The 26911-nt window shown below is 34.1% G+C and overlaps 1 protein-coding gene across 9 annotated transcripts in view; it reads right to left on the reverse strand.

Annotated features, from left to right (window-relative positions):
• RNF111 (ring finger protein 111) overlaps positions 1–26911 on the reverse strand; it is a 96861-nt gene that overhangs the window by 18293 nt on the left and 51657 nt on the right. For all 9 annotated transcript variants that reach the window (XM_019732286.2, XM_019732287.2, XM_074327658.1 and 6 more), the window contains exons 3-6: positions 14061–14187; positions 10542–10705; positions 7867–8061; positions 1517–1836 (exon numbers count right to left, since the gene is read on the reverse strand). In XM_019732286.2, coding sequence (XP_019587845.1) covers positions 1517–1836; positions 7867–8061; positions 10542–10705; positions 14061–14187 — 806 coding nt within the window. The remainder of the gene's footprint in view (positions 1–1516; positions 1837–7866; positions 8062–10541; positions 10706–14060; positions 14188–26911) is intronic.

Below are 26911 nucleotides of genomic sequence, written 5' to 3' on the forward strand. Positions count from 1 at the left end.
TCCCACTGTCACCTGATGAATGCCTGATCCTGCTGATTTTCCTCAAGTTTTGTGTCAATACAAATACCTCTACTTAGAGACAGGTAAATAGGTTATATTTATTTTTACATGGAACAGAACTGTAAAAGAGATTCTACCAATAATTAAGTCAGTTCAGTTGGACCAAAAAACAAAAAAAAAAAGTTCCATACACAACTGATCTCGCTAACCAGCTGTATCATATTATTACTTAACAGTATTCTGTGAGCAAAAGGCCCACCACCTTTTGGCAGTTCTTGAATAAACATGGGAAAAGTGGGTAGATCCACTTCTTCACCATTTTCCTACTATAATTATAACCTTCCCCCTTTCAGCCCAAATTTCTAACAAAAGGAAATTTTGCTTTTAAGCAGGGCCTTTCACTTAGTAAATGAAGCTTTCCTTTTGCTTCCTCATTCCCAAGAAGTAAACTGGTCTAGAAGACCAGTAGATGATAATACTCAAAAGTGTTATCAGAACCAAAACATCATCTAAAATCTCTTTAATCCTATTTCCCATTAAACCCTTTAAAATTTCCTTTTGATAAATGCAGCTAGGTTTTTTTTTAGGGAACACCCCACTTTCTTAATTATTTTTTAATTTGTCAGATCCAGAAGAGATAGCCACCAGAATTTAAAGATAAAGTACTTTAGGAAAGGTCAAGGGATACAGAAAAGCAGTTGGTCTGAATTTTCTTTTTGACTTTTTTTATAGCATATAAGTATGACCTACTTACAGTTTTACCTTGAAATTATTGATATTATTAGTGAGTGCTCAAAATGTCAAAAATGTTTTGTTTTTTTAAAGTATGCACCACCCAGGTTTATATTACAATTATACACAGAGATGACACAGCAAAAGTTAAAGTAGCATATAACACCTGCATTAACTCCATGTGGTCACCAATACTAACTTAATATTTGACATTTTGAGCACTCACTAATAATATCAATTTACTGAATTATAATTTTTTGCCGATATTTCAATTCTCCATAAACTAAAAATCTCATCTGCTCTTGAGAAACTATGTCACAGGTTTGCATCTGAGAAGGCTGTTTATTTCTAGAGATGAGTGGAGATTATATGGAGCTTCAGGGTAGGAGGTAGAGGGGAAAAACTGGGAGAATTGCCAAATTTCTCATGAATTAGGTTTACACTGCAGTTTCAACACTTTGAAATAAAATCCCAAAGATCAGATTCACCTATATTTAACTAAAAACACCAAAAAACATTCCCAAATAAAAAAAACAGTATCACTTCTGATTTTCCACATCCCTGACCCTCTCAACTAACTGCAATAATTTAGGCCATCAAAAAAACCCCTAGAGACTTAATTTTCAAAGAAAAAAATCATAGACCATTAAATTGGGCCATTTTTACACAGGCAAAATAATGACTTATTTAGTATATAAATTTATCATTAAGGTTTCTTTTTACTCCTGAAAAAACCCACCATTTAAAATTTTTAAGAAAGAAAAACTCATCCAATGCCACATACCTGGTCATGGTAGCTGGCACCAGAACTACTATTTGCTCCACAAGGTGCCTGTACTTGTGCAGGTCTTTCCACAGGGCAGGTAGGATCACTATAGGCGGGAGAGACTGGGACAGCTGGGTGGGGAGGGTGGTGGTGGTGGTGATGGTGTTGAAAATGGTGGCCATGCTGCTGAAAGCAACTTGTGTGTGGATGTCCTAATGCATGGTGATTCTGTGACGACCCTCCGCATGGCGAGTGCTGGGGGCAGCAGGAAGGTAACCTTGGCATTGCAGGAGGACCAGTTTCTGTTACAGCACTAGATGCAGTTCTCCTCGAATCATCTTGTAACCAAAAAAAAAAGCATAGAATGATCAAATACTACTGTGTAAAAAATAGATACTGTGTAAAAATAAGTAAATAAAGAATTAAGAAATGTTTAGCAAATTCAAATCTCTGTAAATAATAATGTGATGGTGCCACCTCCTTAACATACATAATTTCAGGTAGTGTCTTCATTGGGATTTTCCTGAAAACCTAAATTCTTCAGGAAGCTCAGATTTACTGATGTTTAAATATGACAACAGATCATCTTCTCATAGGTCATGACAAATAATGACTTTTAAATTGCATTTTAAAAATTCTAAAATATGTGAGTCCTTCCATTATATGCAACAAAGATTCTTTTCCTAAGCTCCATGAACCCCTAATACCATTACATAATGCAGACTATGTACTTCTTAAAATTTTACCTTAACACATAACCACCCAACTCAGAGCATATCTGGCTAAGTCTCACTAACCTCCAACATCTTTTCCCTTCTCCAGCCTCTAAACTTAGACCTGATAGAAAGAATGTAAGAAATAATAAGTCTTTAATATATGGAAAATTATAGGTGTCTTATAATAATCTAGTGATTTAGTGTTGAATAACGAGGAAAAAAGGATAGAATCAGATGGGCCTGAGTTCCAGTCCTGAGCCTGTTTAATCCTGAGCAACGTGACCTGAGGAAAGAGGTTATTTAACCTCTTTCTTACCTATGAAATGGAGCAGTAATGGCATGGCAGGGCTGTTGTTAGAAAACGTGATAATCCTCTAGGTAAGCAACATCCTAGTCCTGATTACTCTCTCTGCCACATGCCCAGAGTTATCCTGCAGGTATGCTCTTCCATGCAACAAGAGCTGCACAGGTGCCCCCAGAAGGTATAGCCCAGTGTTTCAAACTCATCTAAAAAAACAGCACCCTTTCCTCAAACTACATATTGTGTGAAAACTATATAAAACACTGTGGAGATGAAAATTTTTACTTAAAAACTATAAATTAGAAGAGTGGAGAGCCCAGAGTCCTGTCTTTCCCTCCCCCACCGCCCACGTGACCCTGAAGCATCTCCTTAGAATCCTGAGGATTCTGGAGTACCACTGTTCCAGACTTATTTCTAGAGTAACTGGTACCGGGGGCACCCTGACTCCCATGTGGCCCTCAGTACCTAGCTAATTTCTTCTGGGCCAATGTACCAATTAGGAATCCTCCAGTTACTAACAAATATTACAAAAACCTAACCAAACGGCTACAACAGTAAAGTGAATTTACGGGCTCACATAAATGAATCTGGGTTGGGGTGCTTTGGGCTCTGGTAGACAGGTTTGATTGCTGCAAACTTCCCCATAATTCTCCTGGATCTGCCATCCCATACGTGTCCTATCCTGCCTTTGCCGATTCTCTTCTGGGCCAGGTCTGTGATCTAAACCCTGTTACATAGTATCTGTACGTTGAGTTTTTTCCCCCAAACTCCTAGTCTGGCCTATTTGGGCTAACTTCCCCAACCCTTTCGTAAAGGTTCTTAACGTGGGAACTAGAATTCAGGAGTTGGTGAACTTGGATGGGAAAAAATAAATTTTACTAATCTCTAATTGCCTTCTGGAATTAGTACTAACTACCTTGTTAGACTCAATTAAGAGGTTAAATATTATAAGTAATTTGTAACAAAAAACAATGAAAGTAAACAGTTCATTTACTTTGAAAACAAATTACAGCAGATTCAAAGTCAGTTCTATAATCATGTCACTTTCATTCATTTACATTCTAAATTTCTTGAACAACACAAACAGAGTTACAACTAGCATATCAGGAACTGACCATGATCAACAGCTGATGAAACATCACATAACTATTTTCTATATGCTGTAATTTTTGTAGCAATAGCTCATTATTACAGTAGATTTTCATCCTGCAACATTTGCAGGGTTTTATCTCAGCCTCCATATCGAAGTGTTGTACAAGTGAATGTTATTTATTGTGTTACGTCAGAAAAAAAGATTGAAAACCTTTGGGACACTAAATCCATTCAGTGGATGGACTAAATGACCTTCCTAGTTCCTTCCAACTCTGATACTTTAATTTCATAAATCCAGTTATTTAAGGATTATGTGTAACTCAGGAGAAGAATTTCTAACCAGAGTGAGAGGTCTATGGACTGCTAGAACTGCAAAGTGACAGATGACACTTATCTGTTCAGAAAGAATGTGTGCCTTCTTTGTCTTCAAATATTTTAAATACAAAAATCAGAGCGAGAGAAAAGGGAGCACAATGACGATAATATATTTAAGGCTGAAAAAATATTTACAGGGTCAGATCATTGTCAGTGTGGCCTCCAAAAGAAGACTGACCTTGTAGCTCTTAGGGTATAGTTTTGGCTTCCAATGAAATTAATCGTCTATTTTCCTACAGTTCAGAATCTCTCTGTTGTTTAGAGTAGCAACCCAAAGTAAAGAAAACTGAATCTCCTCTTGTTCAAGAGTTACTGACCAAAGAAAACTGCCATAAATTAGATGTGAAATACAAAGATATCTGATTAATAAAACTTACTTTTTATTAAAATTAGCTCACAGAGTATCCACTAAAAATGAGACAATCACAAACCTGCACCAGTGAAATTAACTCCATGACCAGTGACACCAAACTGGTTGAAGTACCTTCATTGTAATTCTAGGATTACTGAGAATGTACTAATGCATTTATTCATTCACTTGGCAAGTCTTACACGTAATAATGGCATGGTAAGGATCTACGAAAGGCTGGAAAACACAACGGTGATAATGAAGGTCCTGGCCTTTAAAATAACTTACAACGTTGTCTGCCTTTGTTGTTTTATCTCCAGCAACTAGAAACATGTCTGTACAATGTAGGTGGCTCAATAAGCACTTGCTAAATTTAAGTTAACCTCATAAGGGAAAAGAAGCATTCACGCATACATGCAGCTAAGTCTAAGAAAAGAAAGACCTGATCAGTGGTCCTCAGGAGCTCGTCATCAAGTATGGAGACAATTTGAGATATAAATCTATCAGTATTGTAACAGAAGCACTGAATTCAAGTATAGTATAGAGGAATGTTGCCCCGCAGGAAACATCTGGCAACACCTGGGGACATTTCTGATTATCACAACTGGAGGGAGGTGGTGCTACTGGTATTTAGTGGGTAGAGACCAAGAGTACTGCTGAATAGTCTACAATGCACAGAACAGCCCCACACATAAAATCTTGTCCAGCCCAAAGACAAGTGCCAAGGTTGAGAAATCCTGGCATAAAGGAAGAGTATAGGCTCCAAACCAGACTTCCTCGGTTTGAATTCTTGCTCCACTATCACATAACTTTGCACAAGTTACTTCATCTGTAAAATGAGAAGAGAAATAGAATCTACCTCATAGGTTACTGCAAAAAGCAGAGTTAATATAGATGAATCATTGACCAATGTTATGAGCGTAACAGATGTTAGCTGCTATTATCCATTAGAATGCTAGCTCTATGAGGGCAGAAAATTAAGTTTTGTTCCCAGTGTCTAGTACATAGTTTGTAATCAAAAAATATTTGTTGAATAAATGAGTGTATCAGATATCATGTATGCATAAAGCAAAGAACTCATGGAGAAGTCAGACAGATGATGGGCTGACTGGAGCATGCTGACTTAGAGGCGACTGCAGAATGGTCCAGAGATGTCCAATAGACAGTTGGGTGTGAAAGTTTAAAAGACGACGGGACTCTGGAAACACAAAATGGGAAGTCATCAGCATATTGGTGGCAGGTGGAAACAACTGCAGTTATAAGATGGGCCAGTGAGAAAAGAACTGAGCATAGAGTCCTGAGAGAACATAGAGAAGAAAATTATTGCCAGGTTTTTTAATATCACATTGTTTTGAAAGGCATCAGAAGCAAGTTAAAAGAAGGAATTTAAGGTGAAGAAGATCCACTTCAGTGTACAGACTTAACACAAATGTACCTGTGCATGTAGGTACTAAGTGAATGGAAACAACAAAGATGGTGAAGATACAGGGAAGATCATTATTAAAGCATGGTCAGGACACAGGAAGGGATAAGAGGTGGAGCCTAGATAAAGGGAATAGAAGGAATAGGAAGGAGTTACGGAGTTAGGAGAGAAAGACAGGTATAGATACATGAAAGTTTTTATGAAGGGGCTGGAATTTATGGGGATTCATGCTTAAGAACCTCCATTTATTTTTTATTTATTTCCCCTGGAGGAATAAAAGTGTTGAGGAGAATGAGAAAATTTTGGAATAGCCACTGAGGGGAAGAAAACAGAACTGATCGAGCTACATCACACTATGGCAACTTATTAGCAAAAGCCCAAGATTAGATATCATAAATTCACGAGGCACCAATCTGCTTGGTTCTAGTGTGATTTTTGTCAGCCTCATTTAGAAACCTGCATAAGAGCAAAACTAGATGGCTTGAGTTACTCAAGGTTGGAAATGTGCAAGAATATACAAAGGACGAGATGTGAAGAAAATAGGTGATGGCTATTTTATAGTCTTGGAAGGAAATGAAGCCAGCAGAACGGAGTGCCCCTAACGTAGCCTAAATATCTGTATGTGCTTCAATCAGGTTTATACAGAGGAACAATCTGGCCAGGGAGAAGGTTCTCCTAGTCTAGAGAAATACAACATGAGCCAAGTCTACCCCAAAGGTGGTCATCAATATAGTCCGAGTATGTGAATTCTGAGTGAACAAGGGCCTTGAGTGAATGAATGAATGAATCAATCAATCAATAAAAGATTTGAGACTATCTTGAAACAAAGTTGGGACTGTGTCACATAAAATCTAGATAAGAATAAGAAAGGGAACATAAAGCTACCAGGATAGAGGAGTGAATGAAAAGAGTTCAAATCTTTGCCTCAAAGATTATTATTGACCTTGAAAGTATTTAGCATTCCAGATTTCTTCATTTCTGATATGAAGAATAAGATCAACATCAAGAAAAGGTTTTAAAGATTAAATGGTAATGATAGGAGATAATAATTAAATGATAGGAGAAAGAACTAGATATCATTACTAACTAAAACCAAAATAATCTGAGAAGAGCTAAAACTATAAAACTCTTAAAACATAGGAGTAAATCTGTGTGACCTTGGATTAGGCAATGGCCTCTTAGATATGACAGCAAAAGAACAAACAATGAAAACATTGGGAAAATGGACATCATCAAATTTCTTAAAACTCCCATCTTCGTTTTCAGTTCTTTTACATAGGAGTGGAATAGTCGGTCATATGGTAATTGTTTTAACTTTTTTTTTTAATTAAAATTTATTGGGGTAACAATGGTCAGCATGTTTTAACTTTCTGAGGAACCGCCAAAGTGTTTTCCACAACAGCTGTACCATTTTCCATTTCCACTAGATTATTCACAAGTGTTCCAATTTTTCCACATTCTTGTCAACACTGGTTATTTTCTGATTTATTGTTCTGGTTTTTTTTGTTTGTTTGCTTTTAAATAATAGACATCCTGCTGGGTATAAAGTGATTATTTCATTGTGGTTTTGATTTCGATTTCCCCACTGTTGATGATGTTTTCATGTGCTTCTTGTCATCTGTAAATCTGCTTTGAAAAAATATCTATGCAAATCCTTCTGTCCAAACAGGTTGTTTATCTTTTTGTTTTTGAGTTGTGCAAGTTCTTTATACATACTGGATACTATGCCCTTATCAAATATATGATTTTCAAATATTTTTCCCATTCTGTAAGTCATCTTTTCACTTTCTTGATAATGTCCTTTGACATACAAAAGTTTTAAATTTTGATGAAGTGCAATTTACTTATGTTTTTCTTGTTACTTATATTTTTGGTGTCAGCCATTTAATTCTACCCAATCTCTTTCAGTTGAGCTATGATACTTTGGCAACATATGGCATCCAAATCCAAATATGAAATCACAGTCTAATTCTAATTGAGACTACTTATCTCGCATACGATGTTTATTTTTAAGAATATGCTCTTGCTAATACAGCTAAGATCTTAAAAACAATAATACTTTTTCTAATAAATGTAAGGCAAAAGAGTCCCCTCCCCCCACCTTTTACATACCTCCTAGAGAAGTACCAGTCATACTATTGCTTGTGAGAGTAGCTGAAGTCTCTGACACTGTGGAGGGTTGGCTACTAGTGACAGCTGAAGCAGTATCAGAGACCTGCTCAGAGGTAGATGGATTTGAATTGTTAATGGAAGCGCTTGTGGTTTGTGATTCCATTCTCGCAGAAGTGGTTGGTACTACAGTAGGTTCTATAAAATACAAAACGTTTATTTAGCATTTCAAAACAAATTAGGCAATGGGTTATATTTTATTTCAAGCTTACATTTTTAGGAAAATTATTAAAGCAAACTTTAAAAATATAAACTCTCTAGTAAGTACAATATATAGTAAAAAAAGCTTTCATAAAGCTAAACTACAACATTAAAATGACATATTACCAACATATGATTATTGCATTTTAAAAAATCCAACACCTATATATACATATGCCAATAATTCAGGTAATTAACAGTTTTTTGGATAATGACTATATCAGTTTTCTGCTCTATCACAAAGAAGAAAAAAAGGAAAGTAAAAGTGTCTCTGCTAGGTTCATACATGCTATCAGAGCAGTTTCACAAACTGTACTTTCTCTGGTACAGTATGAATTCTAGAATCAGATGCCTGGCAAGTAAGTTTTTATTTTACCACTGACAGTACGATCCTGGGTAACTTACTTAACCACGTTCCATTTCCTCATCTGTAGAATTAGGAAAGTACAGAATTTTCTTCGTAGAACTGGTGTTAGGATGAACTGAGATCATACATATAAAACACTTTGTATGATGCTTTACATGTAGTAATCACTTAATAAATATTATCTATGATGTTTACTATGTTTTAATCTCTTTTCTACAAGCCTTTTGGTATGTTTTCCAAAAAACTTTTTTGCAAATATTAATGGTCAGCAGTGCTTTCTAATAAAAATTAAACATTATTTTAGTACAATGTAAAAAAAATTTCAGGCAGACTTTAACTTATGAATGAATTGTACATTAGACTATGATTGTAAAATGGTTGTTTAAAAATTGAGAATGGGAATAAATCTATCCAAAGCATATTCACAACAATTAGATCTGAAAAAAAGGGACTCCCTTAATGTGATACAGAATAAAGGACAAACTAATCTACACAATGCAGTGCAGTAGGCTGATTCCTGAAACACAAATAGTACCTGTTGGTCTATATGGGACACTACTTTGGATGCTTAAACAAATATATTTGCTTATACATAAAAAGAGGAGGTTGGCATCTCAGTTTATTTGTAAATGGTTTATCTCAGTTTCTCAACCTTGGCAGTAGTGACATTTCTGACTGGATAATTCCGTGTTGGGGGTAGGAGTGGGGTATGGAGTGGGCTGTCCTGTGTGTTGTAGGATGTTTATCAGCATCCGTGGCTTCTACCCACTGGATGTTAGTAGCACTCTCTCCCAACTGTGAAAACCAAAAATGTCCATAGATTTTGCCAAATGTCTTCAAGGGCACAAAATGACCGCCAGCTAAGAGCCACGGGGGTCTAACGGATATACTTAGGTGTTGGGTTTATTTTTAATAAGGTAGAAACTTTTCATTCAAAAAAACTAGTGGGGAGAAAGGAAAATCTACTGATTGCTGGAATACTTTTAACCTAGTATTCTGGTTGACCTAATTCTGATGGGTTAAAAGGCTACTCTGTAACCTTCTCCTACTTACTGGCTAGCAGGTGTCACACAGAGAAACACACAAAAAGTTTCCAAAACAGTCATCTTGTATTTAACTAACTTCAAGTATTCTTTAATTAATCCCTGTTATATTAACTCTGTCTCATAAAGTTCCAAAATAAAAACCAAGACATTGTTGAATGAAATGCAGACAATGGGAATAAATTACTTCTTCATCATCTTAATTCCAACGTACTGGTACTCTGAAAGTTATGATCATCCAAACTACAAACAGCCCTTCTAAGAGCTGATTGTCCAAAGCCTCAAACTCTTTCTACCTACCCAATGTATCTTTTCTCCAATTTATAGCTAACTGCCAAAGCTAACAAATTCATATATGGATGACCATCTTTCCTTTAAGGAAATTCTGACTGACCATTTCCTTCTAAGATGTAACTAGCAATACCTGAAGATAATTCTCAGTATGTGGGAAAATTCATATATTCATACATGCTACCATTTTCTCTAACTTCTGTTTTCCAAATCTAGCTTTGTTCCCTCAGTTACTTGGGTAAGCCGAAACAAAACACTAAAACTAAGCAGCACAAAAGGTACCCTAATATACATTAAAGAATAACTTTTTAAAAGTAAATTCAACATTTTAAATAACCAGTATTAACCACTTAAATTCGGTTATATTGCTTTTCTGTTGTCTATATTTAAAAAGTGTCATTTCTGTTTTTCATAGCAAAGCTAAAGTATGACAATAATATTATAAATGAAAGTAATGGGTAAGTCTGAGGATAGATCAAACTATCACTTATAAAAATATTTTTTCTAAGAAAATAACTACCAAGCAATGAAACAATAACCAGAAAGAATTTAAGCACAATATTGTATCAATTGATAAATAAGATTAGAAAGATCTGACAACTTCCTTGTAGTTAAATAATTTATTACCATTAAGCAGTAGGAGATTCTAGCATAGTAAGATATTTCACTTTATCAAATTGTCTTAATTCTACACTATTACTACTACTCTACCTTACCATCTTCATCAACGGTAAGGTCCACAACTTCTGCTGCATTCTGCCTCAAGGGCTGTATAACAGTAGAAATTCTACTGCGGTTCCGTGGCTCCTGTGGCCGACTTGTATGAGAACTTGAACTTTGGCTCCAATGAGATCTGGAGTGTCCAAGGGTTGAACGAGACCTTAAATGATATCAATATTATATTAGCAAATATGAAAATAAAAATAAAAATTTTTAGTTACCCAAGAAATAAATAGTCTTTTTTACAAAGTAAGTTGTGAAGTACTTCATGCAAGACTTCTCCAGAGAAATAATAATTAAAAATTATGACTAACACAATGTCTGGCACTCAGTAAACATTTTCTGAATGAAATGTTCAGCAAATGTTCACCAACCAACTGACCTAAGAAAACGAGAAGTGACATGTTATCATTTTAAACCAATCACTGTTGCACAATAGAAGACTCTGTTTCAAGAATGCTGCTCTCTTTTCAATAGTTAATTTGAATATTCACCTGGGTTATAATCAATTATTTACATTTCTATGCTAACACCTAAAATTATTCACCATAGGCAAAGTAACAAAAATATCAACACCCTAACATTTAATAACGTCCACATGATCTTACATGTTTAGTCCAGATTGAATTAGCAAAACATGGCGTTGGGAGTACTAAACCAAGCTAAGTTTCTGTTACTGATCTAACCAAGATTCACGGCATCAGAGAGGTTTCCTGGGCTCAGAAGAGGCAAGGATAGATGCAGCTAGTTTAGTATAGATGGTCCCTGCCTTAATGATTCAAAATTTAGGATTTTTTGACTTCACAATGGTTGAAAGCATATTCAGTAGAAACTATGTTTCCAATTTTGATCTTTTCCCAGACGAACAATGTGTGGTATGATACTCCCTCACGATGTTGGGCATTGGCAGTGACCTGCAGCTCCCCGTCAGTCACGCGACCACAAGGGTAAGTAACCGATACTCTACAGAGTTCATTGCGTTAGATGATTTTGCCCAAGTGTGGGCTAACGTAAGTGTTCTGAGCACGTTTAAGGTAGGCCAGGCTAAGCTGTGATGTTCACTAGGTTAGGTGTACTAAATGCATTTCCTTTTTTTCTTTTGATTTTCTTTTTATTGAGGTAAAATTGGTATACAGTATTATTTAAATGCATTTTCAACTTATGATATTTTCAACTTATGATGGGTTTATAGGGATGTAACCCCATCGTAAGTCGAGGACCACGTGCAGTTTGGCAGCCTTAAGAAACATCACTTGTTTGAGTTGCTTTATGCTTTTAAGGTATGTAAACACAAACTCTCAAAACCTAACACTTTTATTATCTTAATTATGTTCATGGCATTGTATTGCACTAAATTTCTTACAGGAAAAATTAATACATTTTATTAATTTTTTTAAGGATTCACTGTGATGATCTGAATGAGCGTACAGAGAGATAATATGTAGAACATGCAGTCCGAAGGCTCCAGGAAAATAATACATGTTTTCGAAAGGTGGGTCTTATGAAGTTGGTTTTATCTCCTGCCCAAACTGAATGTAAAACTGCTTATAAGCTTAATGTCAACATATATGGAAAGGGTGAGCCAAATTCATTAATATGCAGTCGTCAGGTGTGCCAGCTGCACCACTCAGAAATGAACTCCAAAGTTCAAACAGGACTGAAAATGGTATCAGCAATTGTAGAGCCTAAGAGTTTAAAAGAAGTTCAAATTCTGAAACACTGAAGTAACAGGAATGTACAGATTAATTCTTGAGACACAGTAAAGAAAGGACAGCACATTCCAAGAAAAACTGAATAGACTGAGGCATGATAGTAAACAACTGTTTCAGGATGAAATGATTTTGAATGAGGACAGAGATCACCATTTATAATTCTTGACAAACCACGTGTCTGATGCGACTGAGTAGTCTTATTATAATTTCTAGAAAGCTGTTAAAAGCTGCAGAAAATTCCAGGTCCACTTTGCAGTACTTTTGTGAAAGCTTCATAAGATGCCCTAACTCAAATATTATACTGAGTGGAGCACCAGCAAAAAACTTTATGCATGAGGAACAGTTTCACAGAGGCCTCAGTTGTCCCTATAAATGACAAGCGACAACTGTCAAATCCTGACACAAAAGAATCTGAAACACAGACGCACTCTCTCTTAAAGAGAAAGGGCCAAGAGCCAGCTAAACAGTGACAAAGTTAATACCCTAAATAATAATAAGGAAAATAAATATGGGTCAGGGACACTGTGTGCCTTTTTCAAGATCATCATCCATTCCTGTGGTAAATGCATTTGCTTGAACATTAGGAGTCTCCGTGACAACAAAGCTTCCCAGTTCCATAAGGAAAAACAGGTCCTTTAATTTTAGCAATTCTTGTAGCTCATAAAAATGGACTCAGTGTCATACTAAGCACTATGCACAGCCACAAGGTAACTGTGGCACATACTGTGTTGGAGTATCAATTTTCCTCAGAGCCTGGGAAAATCATTTTGAACTTAAAACAAACAGGGATATAATACTGAGTGCTCTCTTTCATGCCACTACAAGTAGCACTCCAATGAGAAAGTGGCTAGTGGAGAAGCATATTCTAAGTACATTTGTAACATGCTTCCAAAATAGGATTGTCTTTTTTTTTTTTAAATCAGTAACATAAATTAAAATACAATGAACAAATGCATTTCTAAATTCATTCCAGTATAAAAATTAAGATTCATCCATAGATTTCTTTGGTGTATCAAATGGAACAGAGGAACACTTCACTGCTTCTCTGACCAATATTTGTAATCATCTAAAGCAAAAGACGAATACAGCATAATATAGTGTTAGGGTTTTTCTCCCTCTCTGGTCAAAGTGATTCTCAAAAGGGCAATGTTATATCTAGTTATTTATTCAAACAAATGACGATTTTTCATTCATTTATTAGTACAGAGCTTATATGAAATTATTGAATGGACAAAAAAATTCAAAAAATATGTTTTATACAGATTGCCCTAACAGAATAGCACAAACTTCACTGGTTATCAATAATATCTTGAAACAAGTAGATTAATAAAAAGGAATACTTCAACATCAATATTCCTTAACATTTTCTTCACTTTTAAGTATCATCTCCAATATTTATGAACTATCCACATCTAAATTTCAAAGAAGTTTATGAAATCTGAATCATAAAACAAACCCGATTTTGTAAAACACTATGTAAAATTACTGTTTTTCTAGAGCAATGACTCTTAATTCTCACTGTACACTTGGGTAGCTTAAGGAAATACTGACCACTAAGATTCTGGTTCAGCTCGTCTGGGATACAATCCAGGCAACTATTTATCTTTATTTTACAATCTCTCAGGTGAGTCTAACGCAGCCTGGTTTGAAAACCACTAATCTGGTATATGCATACTCAAACCAGGTCTCCAAAAAAAGAAAGAAAAAAAGGAAAAGAATGATACAAATATCGACAGCAAAAATATGTTTAAATATTTACATTTAAAACTTAAAAAATATACAAACTAGGAATTAAAATCTTACCGATAGCTTTCTCCAACTGTTACAATCTCCACTTCACTGTCAGTTGAGGTAACATTAATTTCTTCATTTGCAGTGACCTGGGGAGTGGAGGAAGCTTCTATTACCACAACATCTTCATCGATATTTCCTGGAAACAAAAAGAAAAAAAATGTTTAAAGGGCATCTGACTGTCAGCTAATTGATATACAAAAATTTTAATTTTGACTTTGAACAGTAAAAAATTCATTACAAATTAAAAACTGTATCAGTCAAAACGAAAGGTTTTATAAAACAGCTAAACCCACAGAGTGAAAACCATACTTACTTTCTTAATCTGCATGTCTTCATATGTTTATTTCCCCTTTTATGATTTTTGTTTGTTCTTAACAAACTTTTAGTGGTTTCCATGAGTTTGTATGATCTTATACAGAGAAATTAACACTGTAGTATCTAAAGGTACTGATTGAAAATCTTGTATAAGATATTCACATTCTACAATATCCAAAATAAAGATACTACATTTGCTGTATGTTTTCCCAATGGCTGTATTTTTACATGATATGGTATTTGTTTAAGAAACACACATTTGCTTTTTGGTTTTATAGTATGAAATCTAATTTTTTTGTACACGTTCTAGTCTAAATTATTCTAAGTTTGGAAAGTGCTTCTTTATTTGAGGATGGATACATATTATACTTGGTTCAATGTGCTTCCTTAATTATTTCATCTAGAACTAATTTTTATTTTTGGCAGTAGATAAGATTATAAATAGAATCTGGCCTGTCCTCCCCTGGCTAACTAGCTATAATATTACCAAACAATTTACTGAAAAATCCTTCCTTTTCCCCCATTAAATTCTGATACATCCTTTAAATATTCTTATATGTTTCAGGTTACATTTTGAAGCCATCTATTCATCCTCTTTGATATAGATTTTTGTGCCAGGATAATTCTATTTTTAAAATCGCTTTTCTGACGTATAACTTTCATACTTTAAATTTCACATTTGTCTCAAAGATATTTGCACACCCATGCTCATAGCCAATAGGTGAAAGCAACCCAAATGTCCATCAATGGATAAATAAACAAAATGTGGTATATACATATAATGGAATATTATTCAGCCTTAAAAAGGAAGAAAATACTATCACATGCTGCAACGTGAAAGTACCTGAACACATGCTAAGTGCAATAACCCAGTCACGAAACAAAATATTGTATAATTCCACTTATGTGTGGTATCTAAAGTGGTTAAATTCCTAGAGAAAGAAAGTAGAATGCTGGCTACCAGGGCTGGGGAATGGGGGAGAAGGAGTTGTTTAATGGGTATATAGTTTCAGATTGCAAGATGAAAAAGTTCTGGAGATTTTCTTTTCATAACAATATCAATATATTTAACACTACTGTACGGTATACTTAAAAATGATTAAGAGCAAAAAAAAAAGTTATGCTACATTACTTCTCTTGCTTTATATTTCATAAACCTGGTGCTGAATATGTTCTTTTTAAAAAACATTCCTCTCCTCATTACTATCACCTATCAACGTAAAGGCCAACCAACAAACTGTAAACTTGTAAAATACAAGTTATGTCTGTAATAAGATTTTCCCTAAGAATATAGACAGCTAAAAATTTCACCCATTTTAAGTGTACATTTCACTGATTTTAGTACATTTATAAAGCATAACTATCATCACCTCAATCCAGTTTTAGAATCTTTACAACCTTAAAAAGATCCCATGTGCCCAGTGTCAATCATCACTAGCTTTCCTACATCCCTACAACTGACCTGATTTGTTATGGATTTGTTTGTATTTTAAAGAGTTCTATAGAAACGGAGGCATACTTTACATTTACTTTTTTTTTTTTTTTTTAAGGAGGGCGCAGCTCACAGTGGCCCATGTGGGGATCGAACTGGCAATCTTGGCATTCCCAGAACAATGCTCTAACCAACTGAGCTAACCGGCCACCCCCTTTTACATAAACTGTTGCCTGGCTTCTTTCACTCAGTGTATTTTTGAGATTGACTCGTGTTGTATGATGTGTATATCAATCGTTCTTTTTTTTATTGCTGAGTACTATCCTATCATCCACAATTAGTTTACCCATTCTTCTGTTAAGGGAGATCTGGATTTTTCTCACTTTTGGCTATTTTACAAATAAAGCCACTACAAACATTTGTCTCTAAGTCCTTGTGCATACATGTACTTTCTTTTCTCTTGGGTAAATATCGAGGAATGTAATTTCTAGATACTATTGTAAATTTATGTTTAACTTTTTAAAGAAATGCCGAATTGTTTTCCTAAGTGGCCGTACCATTTCACATTCCAACCAGGAAAAAGAGGCCTCCAGTTTCTCCACATCCCTACAATTGTTATTGTCTCTTTCTTATTATAGCTGTTCTAGTGTATATATAGTGGTACCTCACTGTGGTTTTCATTTTCCATTTCTGTAACAACTAATGATGTTGAGCATTTTTTCAAGTGCCTATTAGCCACTTTGATGGAATGTCTATTTAGATCTTTGGCCTATGTTTAACTTGAACTTTGGTTTTATTGTTAAGTTGTAAGAGTTCTTTACATATTTAGAATACAAGTCTTTTGTCAGATATATTATTGTCAGATACGTTATTTGTAAATATTTTCTCCCAGTCAGTAGCAGGTCTTTCCATTTCATAAATGGTGTTTTTGAAGCATAAACTCTTTAATTTTGATGAAGTCCAAATTAGCAATTTCTTTTCATGACATATTTAAGAAATCTCTGCCTAATGGAAGGTCACTGAGAATTTCTCCTATGTTTCTTCTAGAAGTTGTATAGTTTACCTCTTATATTTAGGCCTATGATACATTTTATTAATTTTTGTGTCTGACATGACATGAAAGGTCTAAATTCATCTTTCTTGCATGTGGATCTACTATTGTCCCAATATTATTTGTTGAAAAGACTAAAATTATTCTATGTTGATACTTAGTAGAGTCAGGTTTTCCTAATTAATCTTCAAGATTATAAAATCAAGCAGAAAGAAAAGAATCCTGTGATCTGAACTGGACTAGCATTAAGCAACACTGATGAAGCCCTGACATGTCTAATATATATACATATGTTTTATTTTCCCTCATCCGAGAATATATCTTGTTATTTACCAATGTCTTATCAATCTCTAGAAAAATTGTAGGTTTGGTTTGATTATAACTGTAACTCTATAAAGCTATATAATTCTTTTCACAGAGGCCAAATATACTCCTATTAAGATTATTCATAGATTATTCTCTTTGCTGCTCTTATAACTGAGCTCCCTTTTTCCATCATCTTTTCTACTACTATATAGGCATACCATTAATATTTCATATTCATTTTTACCAACTCACTGAACTCTTGCTTATCACAATGACAACAAACGGTTCAACTTTCTTGTCACTGGAATTTATGCAGTCTACATTCCTTCACCCAAGGCGTTATTCCTTGGCAACCTGGAATTTCATCTCCAATACACCTCTACATCATCAAACATCTGCACTACTTCAAAAGCTGGCCAGTATCTGGAGGATGTACAAGCTCATGACAAAGATCTACAATATTTTCTCTGATACTCCGCAGAACAAAGCAGGTACTGGTAAATCATAGAGGCAATGACAGATAATCTGATTTGGAGAAAGTTATTTTTTTAATACTGTATAACATGATATTTATATTTTGGAATATTTGCAAATCACTATATCAATAGAAAAAAATTAAGATTTAAAAATTATGAGATGTGCAAATTTTTGAGTAGTTTCTAAGCTCTAAAGATTTCACACATTGACATTTTGAGGTAAAATATATTTTTAACAGAATTAATATATCTTATAAGCAGAGAAAGTAAAATAGCAGCACTCAAGTGTCTATTTAAAATAATTCTAGATTCATATATTTAAAACTAAAAGCAATATATATGTGTGTGTGTGTGTGTGTGTGTATATATTACATGACACCATAGTTTTTTGTTTTTTTTAAACTTCCCTTATTTTAACTCACCATTCGACATTACCCTTCTACAACGAAGAAAAGCTACATCTACTTATCAACTTTATTAGCGATTTCTCTCTGTGTATGTGTACATTAAATTTCTTTAAAAGCCTATAAAAAGTAACCTAACATTATTAAACACCTTTTACACAGTTAAGCAAAGTCAAATATAAATGGGACATTTTTTAAGTTCCCATGATAAATGATACAAAGCTAGCTCTGCTAAAGCATTAAAATTCACTTTATAGAATTTTTTATTAACAGAAAGATTGTGTAACTAAAGGTTATATAAATAACTCACTTAGGCACTCATTCTATTGCTTAAACAATCATTTTTCTAAAACGGATATTTACAAGCATAACTTGAACATAATACATAAAAATGACATAACTAAATATAATCACAATAGACAAGATTTTGGCACGCACAATGTAGCGTTTTCTGTGGAATGACAATTATTTAAAACAAAATTTAAAGGAAACATTCCAAAAGTAGGAAGTTAACCTTAACACAGCTTTAAACATATTAGGAGAATAGGTCACTTCTTATTGGGCTGATTTTATTTTCATGTTGTCTTACATTTAGAAATATTAAAGGTTAAGAAATGAGTACAGCTAAGACAGAGTTTATAAAACTGTGGGTGATTTTCTTTTAACTGTTTCCTTTAAGTTTACTTATATTGTTTGTACCTTTTAAAACAGCATGAGAAAAGTAGTATATAACAGCCTGGAAAAACTGTGGATAGTGTAACAATAGCAACAAAAACAATGGCTTCTCTGACAGTGCTCTTCATGAACCCAACTTCATTTCTATGGTAAAAGATCACCGATTCTCTTGGCCATAAGCAATGTCAGCCACTGTAATCACCGATTACCTTAGTCTCTCCGTGCCGAAGGCTGGCATGATGCTAATAATAATAATAGCTTCCAATTTGTGAGCCCATACTTTGTGCCACAATATTCTGCATGTCTACCTCCATCAAGAAACTTAAACTTACAAAGCATAAATGACTTGTCATGCAAACAGTAAGCAACACTTGGAATTCAAACCTAATTCCAATTCCAAAGCTCATAGTCTTCACATAAAGTGTATCACAGTGCCTTAGCTACTTAACATGTTAGTGCTAGTTACTGTCAAAAGCATCTTTCTGTTACCAGTTGTTCCTACTCTGCTCCTGTCTTTTGTGGTCACAAAGTTACTGAAGTTGTAGCAGCTTTGACTTCTTTGGGACTCTTCTGTTGAGTATCCAACAGAAATGAAAATATATATACACAATGAAATGTTCATAGCAGTATTATTCACAATAGCCAAATACTGGAAACAATTCAACGTCCATCAAATGACAAACGGGTAAACAAAATGGGGTACACCCATACAATGAGACACTATAAAAAAAACACACACCTAAATAATAAAATAATAAAAATTAATTACTGATACCTGCTATAACATGGATGAACCTCAAAAACCTTATGCTGGGGGCAGCCAGATGGCTCAGTTGGTTAGAGCTCTGAACAACAGGGTTGCCAGTTCAATTCCCACATGGGCCAGCAAGCTATGCCCTCCACAACTAGATTGAAGACAACAAGCTGCAGCTGAGCTGCCGGAAGGGCGGCCAGCTGGCTCCGTTGGTTAGAGCGTGAGCTCTCAACAACAAGATTGCCAGTTCAATTCCCGCATGGGACGGTGGGCAGCGCCGCCTGCAACTAAAGACTGAAAACAGCGACTGGCCTTGGAACTGAGCTGGGCCCTCCACAGCTAGATTGAAGGACAATGACTTGGAGCTGATGGGCCCTGGAGAAACACACTGTTCCTCAGTAAAAAAATTAAAACAAACTAACAAACAAAATCTTATGCTAAGACAGAAAAAACATATCCTGTATAATTCCATTTGGATGAAATGTACAGAAAAATAAGTCTGTGGAGACAGCAACAGCTAAGATGTTGTGTAGGACTGAAGATAGGACAAGGATTAACTGCAAACAAACAGCAAGGATCTTTTGGGATTAATGGAAATGTTCTAAAACGGTATTATGGTGATGGCTGCACAACTCTAAATTTACTAAAATCATTGAATTGTGCACTTAAAATGGATGAATTTTGTGGTATGTAAATTATACACCAATAAAGCTGTTTAAATATATATCTATATAGCATTTCCTGCAGGATACTAAACTAGGCTTCAACAAATGAAGAGACATGCTACACTCTGCAATAGGAATACCCAAAATCCGAAATATGTGAGTTCACCCTAATTTAGCCTACAATAACAACCCCAATAAAAATACCATCATGTGTGTCCCCACTACCACCATCCTCAGATAAACAAGTTGATTATAAATTCACTTGGAAGAATAAACAGGCAAGAATAACCAGGAAAATATAAGAGTCTATCATTAAAAGTGTGTTTCTAGTGCATGAATAGACAGACCAATGGAACGGAATGACAACTCCATAAACAGATCCAAAAGCCTGTGGCAATTTAACATATGAGGAAAGGTATCATCAAGTCAATAGGAAAAATAAAAATTTCAATTATTTGTTTTTGAACAATTAGCCACATTAAAAAAAAAGGATCCATTCTTCATATTGTACAAGAAGATAAACATCAAAAGATCTGTGCTTTAAAAGTAAAAAAAGAAGTAGACAATAAAAGGGGTAGGAAGGGAAATGGGTTAATTTCCTTATAAATTAAGAGTGAGAAATGAACATTGGAGCACATACATCTTATGTTTTCAGATTTTTTGGGTAGATACTCAGGAGAGGGATTGCTGGGTCATATGGTAATTCTAGTCTTAACTTTTTGAGGAACCTCCACACTGCCTTGGAATACACAATGGAATACTATTCTGCCATAAGAAAAGATGAAATAATGCCATTTGCAAAAACATGGGTGGATCTTGAGATTATTATGCTAAGTGAAATAAATCAGATAGAAAAAGTCGAGAACCATATGACCTCACTGATATGTGATATAGAAAACTGAAAACAACAAAGGAACAAGACAAGTAAATAAACAAACAAAAACTCATAGACACAGACCATAGTTTAGTGGTTACCAGAGGGCAAGAGGGGAGGGATGTGGTAAATGAGTGTAAAAGGGATCAAACACATGGTGATGGAAGGAGACTCTGGGTGATGTATTACAGAATTGTACACCTAAAACCTATGTAACTTTACTAACAATTGCCACCCTTTAATTTTAATTTAAAAACAAGACTGGGAAAAACTTCCCTAATTATGATTTAAAACCCAGAAACAGTAAAGATAAAGGTCAATAAATGTAATTAATCAAAAAAATGTTGGGAGTGTAGAAAGGTATAGCATAATTAAAAGACTAATGACATATTTTGGGGGAAATATGTTATTACATAGGATTTGTTATCTCTAATAGATAAAAAGCTTCTTAAAATGGATGGAAAACAAAGACCAACATCTTGATTTAAAAAAAAAAAACCGGCAAAAGGTATGAACACATTGATCACAAGAAAAGAAACGCAAATAACCTGTAAACATATGAAAAGATATGCAATATTACTCATTAAAAAAATGATTAAAAATATACTGAGTGACATACATCCAAGATTGCTCTACCCAGCAAGGCTGTCATTTAGAATTGAAGAACAGATAAGGAGCTTCCCAGACAAGAAAAAGCTAAAGGAGTTTATCCCCACCAAACCAGTATTACAAGGAATCGTAGAGGGACTTCTTTAAGATGGGAGGGGGGTTAAGGATGGCTGAAAGGGGAAGGGATTAAGAAGTACAAATTGGTTGTTATACAGTAGTCATGGGGATGTAGGGTATAGCATAAGGAATATAGTCAATAATATTGTAATAACTAGGTAAGGTGCCAAATAGGTACTAGATCTATCAGGGCGATAGATGGGAATGGGGTTGGAGGCAGGTGAAAAAGGTGAAGGCATTAAGAAATATAAATTAAGAACTATTAATACAGTATGGGGAACATAATCAACAATGTTGTAAAGATCATGTAAGGTGCCAGATGGGCACTGGACTTATCAGGGGGATTATGTCACAGACTGTGTAGATGCCTGACCGCTGTGCTATACACCTGAAGAGCTGAAGGAGAATAACGTTGAATGCTAACTATAACTAAATATATAGGTATATATGGTCATGGGATGTGGAGTACAGCATAGGGAAGATAGTCGATGGTATTGTAACAGCTACATAAGATGTCAGAGGGGTAGTAGTTTGGGGGTGGGTTATCACTTTATGAGGGGTTTAAATGTCTATTACATTGCTTTGTATACCTGAAACTAATTAAAAAAACAAATTAAAAAATAATAATAATAAATGGCGATACGGTTTCCAGAAAAAAAATTTTATATATATATATATATATATATACATACATACATATATATATATATACACACACACACACACACACACACACACACACACACACACACATTACTTCTTACCTATCGGATGGACCGAGAAAACTAAAAATTGACAACACATTCTGTTGGAAGGACTCTGGGAAAACAGGTACTCATACACTGCTGGTGGGCATTCAAAATGGTTATGATCCCCATAGAGAAAAATTACATATGCATTTATCTTTGACTCAACAATCCCGTTAGAATTCTACCCCAAAGACACAATGGCAAAAAATATTAAATGACATATACAAAAAGCTATTCACTGGAGTGCTATTTGAAATAGCAAAAGTCAGCAAACTGTTCAATTAATAGATAAACAGTTGAAAAGGAATGATAAGAGTAATGAAAGTATATATATATCCTTTATATCTCTTATTCATACTTTTATTCTTCTATATTTCTATACATTAGTTATTATATATATTAACTGAAATGAGACATTTTGAGTAAGGGGTAGGATAAGAGTAGATAGATAGATAGATAGATATTTGCTTATATTTTTGAAGAGAAAAAAATGGATTAACAAACCAAAATAAATGAAAATGGTTATCTATGGGGCAGAAAAATAGGAAGAGGGGGTAGAGGTAGAAAACTTGACCTCACTGAACATACCTCATTTAAAAGTTGTGATTGTGGAACCAGGTAAATGTTTTACAAAATTAAAAGGCAAAATTTTTTTTTAAATCTCTTAAAAAACAAATGAACCCAAATGCATATTAAATAGGTGGTATAATCACACAGAAAACTGGCTAAGGGCAAAAACAAACCACACACAAAAACTCTTACATTCATTAGAATTACTGTTAGTAATAACTGTAAATATTTTCATTTATAAATGTTTCCTTATATGTACATATTTATATTATGTGTAGGATAAAACAAAAAAAGTGATTAATATTGTTAATAATCAAGATTTTCAATATAAGAGTAAAGAGATCCAAATATAAAATACAATCTTATATAACAACCCTAAGTCTAAATTTTCAATGGAAATGTTCATATAAATTAATGATTTGTCTCTTTCTAAAATCTTTACATGCCTAACTCTGTCCATTAAAAAAAGCCAGAAAAACGATAACCCAGTAAGCAATGAACACCTTAACTCCCAGTGTACAGCCTCTAAATATCATTTCTCAATAAAAGGAAATCACAAATACTTAAAGAAATGGTTATTTTCAGGTTTGGGGCAGGAAATATAAAGGATGAATCTGGACCATCTTGTTGTATCACAGACAGAGGAAGTTATCACAGACTACTGGGGTGTTATCAAAAGGACACAGACCCAACTCGAAGGTACTCCCACTAGCCAAAGATGAAACTATTTGAGCATCGACACTAATAAAAAGATTGCAACACATTAACTATGCTAAAACCCGTGAGTTCATAATACTTGAAAATTAAAAATCTCTTTGGATATTGCTAGAGTACCAATTCATTCTGAAAAGTGGCAAACTAAGGTAAAGGATCAAGCATCTATCTTGCCTTTCTTGTGTCGACTGTATTTCAGAGTAACCAATTAGGTAATGAAGGAAGAATTCTTCCTTACAGAAGAACCTCAATTAGTAAATGTAAGCAGAATGGAAGAATTAGAAAGACACCATTTTGCAACCCATAATGAAATAATGGATCTAGGAAGATCATCAAAGCTGCTACAAATATTACATGATATATATTCACGGGGACTTTTCAGTGGATCATCTGAACCTCTAATCAATTTTAACATGTGATGCAATAGAGAGTACACAGCACCACCAAGGAAGTGTTGTTGAACTGAACCTGAACCAAGCTTTTTAGATCTAACTATCAATTTGCAGGAAATACACAGTACATAAAACAAATTAAATGGTACGAGTGTACACAAGTTGTTTTGAAATTATCCAAAAAAAAAAAAAAAAAAAAAAAAGTGAGAAGTGAGAAATGAAGTAAGAATGTGACATTAACTACAGCTAGATTATGAATATGTGGGAGTTTGCTGTTTACTTCCGTTTTCGTGTGTGAAAATTTCCATACAAAAATAATAACAAAAAAATCACTCCAATGTTATTTTTGGAAGAGAACATTCACAGATTTAGATATAATTGCTCGTATTTGGACTTTACAATTCCAAGTGTTGATTATTATTAAGCAAACTTTAAAAACATTTAAGTCAATATAGTATGCAGTGTACTTGGAAAATATGAATATACAGTTGTTGGAAACTTTTTTTAAAGTGCTAAATAAAAATAGACAGCTTTGGGGCTTTTAAAAAAATGGGAAGCAGAGATTTCCCAGTCCTTATATGAGGTAAAATGGTATCTCTAGTTTGGGATAAAATTTCCAGTGACAGCATCACTCATGGAGTCAGCAAGTGCTGTATCTCTCAGAAAGTAGATGAGGATGTTAGGCTCTTCAAAACTGTGTTTGATGACAAAAAAATGATTCTAGCAATTACCGAGTCACTGATGTCTAAAAAGCCCGTGAGTATAACTATTAACGGAAAATGTGGGTACTGACAGGCAGTACTTCTAAATTAACATTTCTTCAATTTTATATATACAACTAATTAGTAATTTAGTTATAAGACATCTATTTTAACTATAGCCCTGAAAGTATATACTTCAAGGTAACCAAAACTTTTTTTTCCCCTCCTCAGTAGGAAAATGGGATTGACATATTTAGGCTCTCTTGTTTGGGGGCATGTATGGTAGTCACATTTCCTTCAAATCTGAAGGAGATAGATTCTATAAATATTTAAATAAGTAAAAAGTTACTAAATAAAGAGCTCATCATACCCACAATAAAATGGAAAACCCAAGGCTTCAGTACTATAAAACAAAATTTTAAGCAGCAGTTCAGATAAGGCTCCCTAAACAGATCACAGAAATATATCACTAAAATCAACATCTACTCTCAAACTTAGCTTCTATTAGTTTATTTAAAAATATCTGAAGTTCTTGGCAAATATTATTAGAACAAAACAGGATGTACACGTTCTTAATCTAACTGGCAACTGGGAATAATTCAACGTCTAACAAACCAAGTCACCTATCATTTTGGCTTTCTAGGCTTGAGTAGAGCGTCCTAATAAATTTAAAACATAATAAAGATAAAGCAAGAGGCAAATAGGGAATTCCCAGAAATCTACTGATTACAACAAAGGAATCTGTTATACAATGTAAAGTATTGACTTAACTCATTCTTAGGTGATTTGGTAAAAAGTTAATTATCTACAACTGTTATGCCTTCAAGAGTTTGAAGACGTAACAAAATACTTAACATGTAAAACATTCTATCGCTTCACTAAAGCAATAGCCAATAAGTGTTGATGAATAGTATATGAAAAAGTTGTCTCAATAGCTCCAAAATAATATCCATACATACAAATCATATTATTAAAGTTTAGTAGATAAATCTAATTAAAATGTGATATTCTAACCCTCTCCTAATTCCTAACACACACTAAAACATACTGGGCTTGGAGTCAGAAGGCCAACATTAAACTTATATCTACAAGAAAACCCCATCTCTTAAGGATCTAAGGAAGTCAATTTTTTAAAAGCTGAAATTTCTTAATAACAGAGCTAAGTCCCATCAATATTTGTCTAATTTTTCTGAATATGAATCACCATAAAGTGTTTTTCCAAATGTTTCACCTGTAATACGAGGGTAATAACAAAATCCACCTGATAAGGGTGTTGGGAGGATTAAATGAGAAAACATACACAACACTCAGAACATCACCAACACAGAGTAAAGACCCAACAAACGCGAGGTATTTTTATTATCATCATGACATCATCCACTACTGGGTGATAAATGAACTGGATACAAACTCCTTGGAAGGCATTCTGGTAACAATAGCTAGCAAATTTTAAAATGCATACACCTTCTGATATACTTTTAGAAATTACAAAAATGTGTGTGCAAGGCTGTTCAGTGCAAATATTCAGCAACAAAAGCTGAATACTATGTAACTATTTTAAAAAATGAGATAACTATACATACTGATATTTTGAAAACTCACATTATTTACCCTTACATATGCTTTCAATTTTCTGAAGGAGATAAGAAACTGCTAACATTACTTCTGGGAAATAAGACTGAGCCCTAAGAAGGATAGATAAACTTTAATCTTTTATTTTATATCACTTGGTACTTTTAAAATTCCACACCATATGAATATTATTAAATCATTATTAAAAGGAAAAAAAAAAACTAGTTTAAAACAAAACACTGCTCTAGAAACTAGAAAACATCAGAAGTACTTGGTTTCAACTTGTGAATTTATACTTCCAGAGACAAACATTTAAGGATACTGTCTGAAAATAATGTAGTTGAAATAATGCAATTCTTCCAAGAATAATAGTAAAACACCATATGCTACAATAAGTATTAAATAAGATTTAAAAATAAATTACAGAGTTTGCATTTATCTTGAATACTTGATAATATACGAACTCCCTTCTTCCTAGAAAAAG

This window comes from Rhinolophus sinicus, linkage group LG03, assembly GCF_036562045.2.
Source record: "Rhinolophus sinicus isolate RSC01 linkage group LG03, ASM3656204v1, whole genome shotgun sequence".
In the NCBI taxonomy this organism is placed as follows: Eukaryota; Metazoa; Chordata; class Mammalia; order Chiroptera; family Rhinolophidae; genus Rhinolophus; species Rhinolophus sinicus.